The sequence below is a fragment of the Anabrus simplex genome, chromosome 5, assembly GCF_040414725.1.
Source record: "Anabrus simplex isolate iqAnaSimp1 chromosome 5, ASM4041472v1, whole genome shotgun sequence".
Taxonomy (NCBI): Eukaryota; Metazoa; Arthropoda; class Insecta; order Orthoptera; family Tettigoniidae; genus Anabrus; species Anabrus simplex.
In genome coordinates, this window is record NC_090269.1 from 157,081,688 (window position 1) to 157,094,633 (window position 12,946).

Consider the following 12,946-nt stretch of genomic DNA (forward strand, 5'->3'; position numbering starts at 1 on the left):
CTGCGTACCGAGTATTTTTTTAAACTCACTTTACGTCGCACCGACGCAGATAGGTCTTACGATAACGATGGGATAGGAAAGGGCTAGGAGTGTTAAGGAAGCGGCTTTGGCCTTAAATAAAGTACAGCCTGGTGTGGAAATGGGAAACAAAGGAATACCATCTTCAGGGCTGCCGACAGTGGAGTTCGAATCCACTATCTCCTGGATGTGACTCACGGCTACGTGTCCCTAACCACAGGGCTAACTCGCCCGGTCGTGCCGAGTGTAACAGCCTGCTTGAATATCGGCGGGAAGTAGCTCGGGAGTTAGATAACTTTCTTCTTTAGCATGCCATTCCTCTGGTACATAAATTTTCTGATACTACTGGTACGTAACACACTGGTTCATAATAGCATTCGAGCTATTAAATCCCAAATCTGAGGCACTGATTGGAATGAGCAGTTTACATATTTCCCGGAACAATAGCACAGGAGTGTTCACGGCAGTCTGCGACCTGGTCATTCCAGCTCTGGTTCCGTGGACTGTTAGATCGGCACCGTAGTACTGTTAGTTAAAAGTGAGAAAATGTGCTTTTTTCCATGTGATCGAGTATTTTATATGATAATGAAAATAATGAAAATAACGAAAATAATGAAAAACTAATATACAAATAAAAAAACATAAGCAATGCATAAACAGGACACAGTCACACGAAACAATCAGCAGGTACCTGACAGCAGCTGGAAGTCAATTCCAAAGTCGTGACCGGCCACAATGAAGGATCTGTTATACATTGAAGAGTGGTTAATGGGAACACGGAGGGAAGTGTCAGGTCTTGCGTTACAATTATGTAATGAGGATAATAAATGGAATTTCGAAGAAATGTCGGGCTTGTAGCTGTGTAGCTAGGGGCTATGTGAGCATTATAACTCAAGTTAAAAACAAGACCAGAGTTCAAAGATCGTTGAAGTTTTGTTGTTTGTTCACGGCTCGCACCAACGAGGACAATGTCACAATAGTCAAGTATTGGTAGTATCAACATTTTAAGGAAGTTTATCCTTAAGTCTTGTGGTAAAATATCCTTACGTTGTTTCACAGGGTGTAGCGTCGTCTACATTTTTCTACATGGATTTGTTACGTGTGCACATCAGTCAAGAGGATCACATGTATAATTTGTTGGGTCTAACTAATTCAATTAATAGAAGGGGTAATTAACATTACATTCCTAGCTCCCAAGAATGGCGCATTCATAAATGTGGGTTTCATTTCGATGGCCAAAAAAGGGGCAAGGAAGACAGCATCACTCACATCACTCCTGAATGTTAAATATTGCGATAAATACGGTTGTTACCTGAGTGTTAGCCTGAAGTCGATACCTAGGAGCTTACCTTCATATCGAAGCCAGAGGGACTGAGCCACTCGAACAGGAAGATGGTGAAGGTGGCAGCCTGGATCGCTACCACTCCAACCAGCATCCAAGAGGCCGTATCGAACGGTTCTGTTGAGAGATACCAGTACTTCAGTAACCAATTATTATGATAGAAACTCTTAACTGGACAAACTAGACCAGAGGCACACTGGAGGCGCTTAGCGCTGGGTAACTAACTCCAGCAAAAAATGGAGAGCCTCCAGCTACCTGCAAAGTATCCTAGTGAAAGGACGCATCAGCGAAATAGCGTTGCTTTATGCAGATAGTTCTATGTCCACGTAATGAGGCTTTCTGCTCAACATTCCTAGGTTAAAGTTATTGATAAGAAGAGCTCAACGAAACGAGGCAAACTGCAATACACAGAGACAACTCCTTTGCCCTTCCTGAGTCAACAGCAAAGTTACAATGTAAATTCATCATTTTGATATTTAAAACCACAAATAATCATAATCATATTGTTAACAAGTAAATAGTTTAGCATATATTGAAAATGGTAATCTTTGTCAGTGGGAGAATTAATTAGAATACACAATATAAAAGTTATTTAGAATTTTGCTTTTAATGAACAAAACGACAATGTTGTAATTTCTACGTAACCACTATATCTGCTCTAATCTGTTTGTCATATTCATACCCCTAACGTTCTTACCGCTTACACTTCCCTCAAAAACCAACTGTACAAGTCCTGGGTGTCTTATGATGTGCCCTACCGTTGTGCTAAATTTCGCCAAATTGTCCTTCTCTCTCCAGTTCCATTAAGTATCTATCTATCTATCTATCTATCTATCTATCTATCTATCTATCTATCTATCTATCTATCTATCTATCTATCTATCTTTCTCACCACATTTCAATAGATTATATTGTTTTCTCTCTGAACTAGTTGTTGTCCTATGTTACAATGTCATGCTCCAGACGTACTGTAAGTCTTCAAAACATCTTTCAGATTGCATTGGCAATGTTCGAAGTGAGCAAATTTCTTAACAAAGGTTTTCCTTGGTTGTACCAGGCTGTATTGGATGTCCTTCTTACTTGATCCAGGGGCTGCCTGGCCGAGGCGATTAAGACATGCACGGTTCGCCCTGAAGGACGTGGGTTCGAATCTCCGTCAGGAAGTCGTAAAATTTAAGAAACGAGATTTCCACTTCCGGAGGTGCATATGGCACTGAGGTTCACTCAGCCTACACCAAAAATGAGTACCAGGTTAATTCCTAGGGGCAAAGGCAGCCGGGCGTAGAGCTAACTACTCTACTCCATCACGTGCCGAGGTTTAAAATGGTGGAAGCCTTTACCTTCCACTCCTCCAAGGGCCTTCATGGCCTGTATGGAGGTGACTTTGCTTTGCTTACTTGCTCCATCCTAGTTACTCTCCTACCCAAGTATCTGCAGAATGCTGTGACTGGAAGGTGATCGACTTTTTTAATGACTTACTTTACTTTAGACAGAAGCCTGAACTATAAAGCTTTCTCGTGAAATTGCAGCAAGGAACAACAGCTCAGTGATACCTCCTCTGCTGACTGCCTACGTATAACTGGCATTAGTCTTGTCTGCTCGACTGCCGAGTACTGTGCAATTGTTTTAAGTCACATCCCTCCTCCACACCTAATGCGGAAACAAGCTCGTCTGAGGGAGGCTAAGGAAATCTTCGCATCGCCTTCTTTACCACTGCCATCCGCCACAGCAACGACTGCGATCAAGAAGACCAGCAAGAGTCATCGCAGAAAACTTCTTGCGGATAGATTTGATTTAAATTGTAGTTGGAAGAAGGAAGGAAGGAGTGGTTTCTTTGGTGTCGTCTCAACAGACTAACTGCTGTTACTACTTGTACTTTCTGTACAAATGGGGTTGGATAAGCTCACCAATGTGCGGATGAAGTTTAGAAGAACATCTTGTCCATCGCCGCCCTCTACATTCATACTCTGGGTTTCCTGATGACTTGTTCAGTCTCTGTCCAAATGTAATTACGTGGATGAAACCTCGGACTTTAAAGTGTAATTGTGTCAATTGAATGGATGAAAACCATAGCGGTACAAGTGACATTTTTTTAGAAAATGAGTTAAGTGCAGGATGTAAGTCCGGGAGGATGTATCTTTTCACCAGCAAAGAGATACAAGTGATAACGGTAATATTCTGCGCTCTAGTGATGGATGGTATAACTACAAATAGCATGCTTTATATGAGTGTTAAGATGTTTAAATGCCTTTTTCTCTAAATGAACAAAATGCTACTTATGCCGTTATGGTTTTCATCCATTCAATTGTGTATAGTTCGTAATCACCATATGAGTAAATAAATAAGACTTTGGAGTGGGTAGCCATAAGTAGGACGAGTGATTCGCGCAAATGGGAAGTGGTGAAACAGTACAGGAAGACATACAAATATTAGTGTTACTGTAAGTATTGTAAATAAAAGAATTAAATAGTTTAATATGCAGCGTGATTCAGTAGCGCCTTCCAGTATCGTTTGCTGCAGGGGTGCTATTCCCCTGCAGGTGTACTGTATGGTACTAATGTTCAGTGAGCACATCTTGCACATGATTCTGAACCCTAGCGAAATGTTATATAATCATTTCGCAAAACATGGCGCCTTGAAATCATGTAGCAACGTCCTTTTACCATGAAACTATGTTAATGCGTCATGTCCCGTCAGGGGAGTCAATGCATACAACAAGGTAACAGTGCAGTAATTAATGCCTTAAATACCGAACCGAATGGCGTATGTACGCTGTTCGCGCCGTACTACCAGTACGTTTCCATCAGTGTAGTGTAGTGGATGTGGTTAGGCGTTCGCCTAGCAATCGACGGAATGTGCCTGTGGTAGTTCGAATCCTTCATCGTTTAAATATGTGTGCATCGGTATGATATTTGAATACGTAAACACAGGACCCCGTTTGCTACATTCAAACAGTAGAATGCCGCTGTTATTCATCTTGAGCCCTACGCGTACTTTGCTGGTTAGGGCGTGAATGTACTGTAATCTCTGCTGTCATTCGGCATTTTTCCACAGAGGAATTCGTTGATATGCTCCTCATTTATAGGGAAGCAAGACAAAACGCGTGGGAGGCACTACGCCTGTACCAGGAACCGTGTCCCGACAGGCGACAGCCGGCTGCTACGACATTCCGCTGTGTTGAAAGGCGCCTAAGCACAACAGGCGTGACTTCCAAACAGTCACCAGCCCGCGATAGGCCCGTTACATCGGGTGAAAGAGAAGAGGCCGTTCTGGAGGCAACATCAGTATAAGGGCGATTGCATGACACCAGCCAGCCATCCGTCTGGCGAATACTGCATGAACATCAATTTCACCCATACCGACCTTGAGCTACACCAAGAGCTCCATGGATGGGATTTCGAAGCTCGAATGGAGTTCTGTCATTGACTATTAGGCAGGCTTGTCAACGGTGCAGCACTCACTGGGTGCGAAAGGCGGCCCATCAAGTACGATGGAGAGTGAATGTTTGGTGTGGAATGTTCGGAGATCGCCTGATAGCACCTTATTTCTTTGAGGGCCATTGGACGGACCGAAGCTACCTGCACTTTCTGCGTCAGGAATTCCCATTGCTGCTAAAGGATGTGCCCTTGCACTATCATTTGACGTTGTGGTTGCAACAGGATGGAGATCCACCACATTCGACTTTGCCCGTTCGTAACCATCTGGATTTTTCTTGGCCTGCCAGATCACCGGATTTAACGCCGTTATACTTCTTCTTGTGCGGACATTTGACGAATGTCGTTTACACTCAACCGCCGGGAAACCCCGACCAGCTCCGGCAGCTCATCACGGACGCCTGCCGAGCAATTATACCTAGAATGCTTCAGTGCGCAAAACGATTTATTGGACACCGGGCCCGAATGTGCATAAACCAAAACGGTCATCACATCGAGCATTTGCTGCGATAAAACAGTGTTAGGGCAGCTGTGTTCCTATCATGTCCGGCCTGCTAACTGATCGGCCCTCCTTAAGGCCACAGAGATATGCATTCACACACAATTTGCATGGAAGTGGGCATTGAACTTACATTGCGTGCGGTACGTAATTAAACAAATACAGTATTTCAAAAATTTGTAATCGCCACGGACTCGAACCTCCCACCTGACATGCAAGCCCACTCCGCCACACCTTTACCAACTACACTACGGTTCCGTACGGCGCACTGGGCAGCTCACAGCAAGTATTAGGTTTACTACGGTCACAATATCAATTTAGTGTTTCGCCGGTGTGTCAGGTTCATATGATCTAGAAGGCACACGCATGCCTTCCAGGGTTTAATACGAGTATAACATTACGGCGTCCTATCATGGTGAGGCGGTAAACAACAAGATATCCGGTTGTGTTGTATGAGCATACCGGCAGGGCAGAGGTTTTCAGGACGGAATGAGTATTGTGGGTTGCATAGAACTACATTAGAAAGGGCGGCTGAATCACGCTATGTATTGTGACTGTATGCTTCTGTCCGAATGGCTAAATATAGACCAGGGCCATCCAAACAGCGCTCCCCGAGCGCTAGCGCTCTGGCCGCGCTCCAAGCCAGTGCTCCGAGCGCTTTGAGGGAAGGTAGTTTCGGTAGTGGTGGGAGGAGCTTGGCTAGCTGAGCGAGCGGTCTGCCCGCCGGGCCGAAGAGAGCAGCCGATTTTTTAGTGTGCCACTGAGATTTTATGTTTAAAAAAACACAATTTGTAACGGCATTACAGTGCCAACCACAGGGATTATTACGGTGATTTGACAGACGCCAGTCGCTAATCGAAGTTGGAAGAATTGAAAGAAAATTTCAAGCAGCACTGTTCTGTAGATATTAGTCTTAATTTTTAAATGCTTGTTTACAAACGGGAATAAATAAATGATTGAATTATCTGAAGAACACTAAAGTTGTGACTTGCCGTATTTTTGTCTGACAGGAGATTGAGGAGAGTGAGGTTGGTGGACCCACTTTACGAACAAGCTACAAATGTTCGTCGCAAATTGCCAAAGCTGGGAAACCCTTCGCGGAAGGGAATGTAATCAAGGAGTGCCTAATGGACGCGGCGGCATGTATTTGTCCTATGGAGCTAGTTGAGAAATTTCACAAAATCTCTCTTTCTCCTCACACTGTACCTCGCAGAATAGACAATATGGCCGTTGATATGGAACAACAATTAATGGAGAATGCAGCAAATTTTGTATCCTTTTCCATCGCCCTCGATGAATCAACCTACATTGCGGACACAGCTTAGATCGTTATTTTCATTTGAGGGTTGATGACGATATTCGGCTCACCGAGGATTTCCTAGACTTGGTAGCTCTCAAAGACACCACTACCGGTTTCGATATTTTCAAAGCAGTGGAGTGTGTTTTTGAGTCAATGGGATTAAAATGGGAGCGGTTCACGAGTGTAACGACGGATGGAGCTCCTGCATTACGTAGTCTACGCACGGGGTTCCTCAGCTATGTAAAATTAAAAATGACTGAGAGCGGTACTACCCTAATGGCGGCGATCCAGTGCTTGATACACCGGGAGGCAATCTGTGCAAAAGTCGCCAAACTTAAAGACGTAATCGGAACAGTTGTGCGAGTGGTAAATTTTATTCGATCCCATGGACTCACGCACCGTCAATTCAAAGAGTACCGGGCGAGTTGGCCGTGCACTTAGGGGCGCACAGCTGTGAGCTGGCATTCGGGAGATAGTGGGTTCGAAGCCCACTGTTGGCAGCCCTGAAGATGGTTTTCCGTGGTTTCCCATTTTCACACCGGGCAAATGCTGGGGCTGAACCTTAATTAGTACCTTAAAGGCCACGGCCACTTCCTTCCCATTCCTGGGCCTTTCTTGTCCCATCGTCGCCATAAGACCTACCTGTGTCGGTTTTACGTGAAGCAAATAGCAACCAAAAAAAGTCAAAGAGTTCTTGGATGACATCGAAGTGGAGTATCCGGATATCCCGTACCATGCAGAAGTAAGATGGCTGAGCAAGGCGAAGGTGCTTCATCGAGTTTGCGGAATGCAACAGATACCTTTTATGACATGAAACGGCGGCCCGAAATTATTTTGCGTAATCCTAAGTGGGTGGCGGACTGGCCCTTTTTAAGTGACATTACTGTTCATCTGAATACCTTGAACACTTCGCTTACCGAGCTCGATAGCTGCAGTCGCTTAAGTGCGACCAGTATCCAGTATTCGGGAGATAGTAGGTTCGAACCCCTCTGTCGGTAGCCCTGAAGATTGTTTTCCGTGGTTTCCCATTTTCACACAAATGTTGGGGCTGTACCTTAATTAAGGCCACGGCCGCTTCCTTCCCAGTCCTAGCCCTTTCCTGCCCCATCGTTGCCATAAAGACATATCTGTGTCGGTGCGACGTAAAGCCAATAGCAAAAAAAAAAAAAAAAAAATCGCTTCAGGGCGAAAAGCACAATATCTGCTATTTGGTGGAAGAAATTCAAGAGTTCAAATGAAAATTGATTTTGTGAGAAAACCAGTTGCGTGCAAGGAACACAGGACATTTTCCATTGGTTGAAGCAGTGAAATAAGGTGTCGACATTGATGAGTACTTGCAGGCAATTCGCCAATTACAAGAAGAGTTTGAAAAGAGATTTTCAGAATTATCAGAACCCCAAGCGGTGTTAGATGCAATTGTTCGAACAATTTCTCTTAGTGCAGACAGTGCTCCACAGCTATTTCAATTAGAGTAGCTTGAACTGCAGTGCAATGTTCGTCTTAAAGACCGCTTTCTAATGTCACGAAGTTTGGAAGAATTTTATAGTGGCTTTCCGCAAGAAGAATACCCCCTTTTATATAAACATGCATGTAAAGTTCTATCAATGTTCGGCTCAACGTACATTTGTGAGCGTTTATTTTCGGTTATTAAGCTTACCAAAAGTAAACACCGTGCAACGATGAGCGATAGAAACTCGCGTAATTGTTTAAGAATATTGGTATAATATTGGTAAAATTTTGTTGAATTTTCCTCTCAGGTATGTTCAAATTTCAGTTTTGAATTAATCGCATTACTGTATTCTTTACTTAACACTTGATTTCGTTTCCTGCATATTCCATACATCGGAGTACCTTTCGATTTGTTTATGCGGTATATTTGTTATGGCAAAACAGCCCTATCAATATGATGTCAACAAACCCACAAAAGCCGTCGGACGCACGACTGTACGTACGTATCTAGTCAGCGCGGTCCGAACATCGTCTGTCTCAGGTCTCCTCGCTGCCACACTGTAGTGGTGGTAGGGGAAGGAGCGCTAGTCTGACAGCCCAGTGCTCCCCGAGCGCGGGCGCGCTCTCGGAGCGCAATAGCTGGATGGCCCTGATATAGACTGATATGACGAAGAACACCTGATCTCTCTTTGTCGGCATTGCACGTGTCGCGGCTAAATGTTTTCAGTCGAGTGGGGACGAACGAGCTCGATACAGAAAAAAGGAGGAGAGAATAAATAAATGAATTATGCGCCCTCACAGCGGTCACAGTGATCTACGTGAGCACGATCTACTGTAATTACAACATATTTGAAAACATGAAGAAAGGTCATACCAGTGATAACGGTGTTATACTTAAATTACAATATTAAGAATTTAATTTATATTTAAATCTTTAACTGTGTACGTGTGGCTTTAGTGCTAATAATTAATCTAAGGAGCTAACAAGAATTCAGTATCTGAATTGACTTGCACTTCCGACGACTGGTGGGGAAATTGCTCAACTTAAATGAGGCAATAGACATGTTCACTCTTATTCTGCTTTTTCTCATTAAGAAAGTCGCTTCATACCTTCTTGGAACTTCAATACGAGACGTCATTCTACTTCTGACTGTCTCAGGGGAAAGTAAGATGTGTAGTCAGGTGTTTGCCAGGAACTTAAAAATTGTGCCTGCTACAACAACTTAAACCAAATTTACTTAACCAACAGACGTCGAATGTGGTTGAATTATTAGTAATTAAAAGACTGTGCGTAGGATTATTAGTATTTATTCCGTGCAAGTTCAGCGAACTACTCTGGGAGTACGGGCGTGAAGAGGACCTCAACAGCCAGCAATACAAGAGGATGGATTTTGTGGTCGTGTTACACCTGCCCTTCACCATGAATTACTAAATCAGCAGACCATCGCCAACGGAGGTGAAATTCAAGGACATCTACCCTAAACTGATCAATTAAGGTCGCCCCATAACTCAACCTGAAGCCAACAGTTTAAGTCGACTACGTCTTATACTAAATATCATTTCTATGTAGTAGTTCATTTCCTTTTTCTTATGGTGTGGTCTCGTAGCCTATCATTTACTCAAGTTCTTATCTTTCTCCTTTTAATTTCTCCCTAAATGAATGAGTTGAAATATGGATCTTTATTCAACTATGTGAGTCACATAAAATTACAGATATTCCTGACCACGTGTTACATGCTGTTGACAGTATTGGATAATTGAAAGTTTATCCCCGTGTTATCGTGATCATCCTTCTATATTTAATGAATATTACGATATTTGTGAGTTGATATATGTCATATGGATCTAGTATGGTCATATTTTCTATTGTTTTTTTAGTCTTTCGGTAATATTTGGAGCTTACACTCATGCCTCGTGGTGATAGTATAAGATCATTGTTTAATTTGGAGTACATGAGTAAGAGTATAGGATTACAAAGGGTATATTTATTCCTCGAGACTGATTTGATAAATTTAAGGCTTGTGTAGATTGGGTCGTAAATACACATTATTTTTGTATCAACTAATTCAGTTTTCAACATTCATAAACAACTTTTATTCACAATCAAAACATGTTAACACCAGACCACAGAATACACAAAACCCAACTTTAACATCTACAAGTATCTCGACATACTCCCATCTAATTTACCATTTTCTCAAAACTGGAAATTATCAAAACATTGAGGATAACTGAACAAGGGATGCCAAGTGGATTCTTCCTCCCCTGCCTCATGAAATCAAAGATTTAGTCTTTTAGGAGGAACCACATTTTTTATTTTTTCTAGGGGCTTTACGTCGCACCGACACAGATAGGTCTTATGGCGACGATGGGATAGGAAAGACCTAGGAGTTGAAAGGAAGCGGCCGTGGCCTTAATTAAGGTACAGCCCCAGCATTTGCCTGGTGTGAAAATGGGAAACCACGGAAAACCATCTTCAGGGCTGCCGATAGTGGGATTCGAACCTACTATCACCCGGATGCAAACTCACAGCCGCGCGCCTCTACGCGCACGGCCAACTCGCCCGGTGAAACCACATTTCTTCCTGCTCTTGTTCTCAATTCTTGAGGGGATTTAGACACATCCTCTTCTTGAGCTGGGCTTTTGTTTGGCAACTCTTGATGCTAGAGTGGACCTCCAAGGGGTACACTCTCTGTAGAGGACGCACAACAGTACCACTGCTAGTCTTTAGTTGAACCACCCGGACTCTTCCATCTCGCCCTGGAATGAGATGCTCAATTTTTGCCAAAGCCAATCCATCCTCTTTCGATTGTCCGATCCTATTATTACCACCTCACCAACTATAGGCTTCCGAGTTTCACGTCGTTTTGTCCAAGTTAACTGTCCCAGGTACTTTGAACGGAAACGTCTTCTTAGCTCTTCTCTCAGTCTTTGCAGATACCGAATTTTCTGAGTGATGCTTGCAGACTCAATGCAGTCCAAGTCAGGCACTCCTGTCTCTCGTTCTTGTAATAGCATTGATTGAGTTAATGGAATAGGATCTTTAATAATCTTCAGCAGTACATGTCAATGGTCTTGCATTGATCACTGCTTCACAGTCAATAAGTACAGTCTGAAGTTCATCCCAAGACAATGCGGCCTTCCCCAGCGTCTTCCGTAAAATTTGCTTCACCAGGCTCACTAATTGTTCCCAGAAGCCTCCCCACCACGAAGCCGTAGGCGGATTGAACCTGCAAATTAAACGTTCCCCGGTGCTGTATGTTACAATTTGATCCCAATATAACTTTTCCATAGCATTGCTTGTTCCTCGAAAATTTGTGCCATTATCACAGAGGATCACTTTAGGTCGATCACGCCGTGCGATGAAACGCCTCAGTGCTCTTATGAATGCCTTGGTTGACAGAGACGGAACTAGTTCCAGATGGACAGCCCGTGAATAGGGCAACACGAAGATACAAAGGTCCTGCAAAATCTAACCCGATTACTTCGAATACGGCTGCATCCTTAACTCGAAGACCAGGCAAAGGGGGGGACTGAGTGTCAAAGGTTTTTGTTTGAGAACATCGACAAATAACACGTTTGTTGACGATTCCCCTCGCAAACTGGCGTCCTTTAATGATCCAGAATCTCTAGCGTAACAAACCTAGGAGAGTTGCTGGACCGGGATGATAAATTTTACGATGCACTACTTCCGCGTACCTTTCGACCACCGGATGTTCGGGAGGCAACAAGGCTGGTAGTCTGAAGGGGCCCTTGTCCACACGTTCGACTATCCGTGTCTGAAATCTGATTATGCCCTTTTGATCTTGATATACTTGAAAATTCTTAAGTCTCTGATCGTCTGGGAATTCGAAGGACTCTGCCTGAATGAGCAGAATAATTTTATCTTCAGCTGCAGCTACCTCGCTTGTCGATAATGGACCTCTTCTTTTAATCACAGTGCGGCGACAGTTGTTGAGAAATCTGAAGATCCATCCCACTATCCGCACAATATTTTCATATTTGCTGAACTGGTGATACAGCCACGTAGTATTATGAGTGACTGCAATAAGATTATTCGTTTGCCACTCCATACCTTATGTGAGATTCAGGCCAGTTTTCTTCTTCTTCAGCAAGCCACTTAGACCCTTTCCACCATTCGGATTCGAGCAATTGCGCCACGGTGATCCTCTTGAGGGTAGGTCTGCGGGGTTCAAATCGCTTGGTATGTGTCTCCAGCTTCGTACATCAGTGAGTTCCCTTATCTCCTTCACTCGATTCCTAACAAACACAGTCTTGTCGTCATTGCCAAGAATCCAGGCTAGCTCAGTGCTTGAATCGATCCAACAATGAACAGGGAGTTTTTTCCAATCTAGGCTTTCTGGAACTGACTTCAGTAGACGAGCTCCAATGAGAGTTCCTAATAATGCCACTTGAGGAATGGTCAGACGCTTAAGCGGTGTTACTCTTGCTTTGGCTACCGCTAACCGAATATGTACCTCTCCCTGGTAACCGCTCCTGATGAAGACAACAGCTGTATAGACATTCTGACTTCCATCACAGAATACATACAGTGAGATATCCTCCTCGCTGCCGAGGTGGATCATCATTCCGATTTCTCTTAAGTGAAGCAAGTCCTTCAACCACCTCTCAAACTGTCGTCGAGTATCTTTGTCAATAAAGTCGACCCATCCTAAATTTCAGGTCCATAACACTTGAATTAACATTTTAACCTTATCATTATCGGAACGGTTAGTTCAATCGGATCAAAAATGCGGTGAACTATTGAAAGAACAGTCCTTTTTGTCTGATTTTCCATTTCCCACGCTTTCTCCCACCAATCCATATTGATCTTCAAAGTGTCATCTCGATGATTTCACCTAATGCCAAGCAGTGCAGACTCGTGGGGAGAGTTGTCTCCGGTC

At 43.5% G+C, this 12,946-nt stretch overlaps 1 protein-coding gene across 1 annotated transcript in view; it reads right to left on the bottom strand.

Moving 5' to 3' along the window:
- Positions 1-12,946, bottom strand: part of Nmdar2 (NMDA receptor 2) — an 826,846-nt gene that overhangs the window by 94,478 nt on the left and 719,422 nt on the right. The window contains exon 9 of the mRNA XM_067148050.2: positions 1,368-1,477. Coding sequence (XP_067004151.1) covers positions 1,368-1,477 — 110 coding nt within the window. The remainder of the gene's footprint in view (positions 1-1,367; positions 1,478-12,946) is intronic.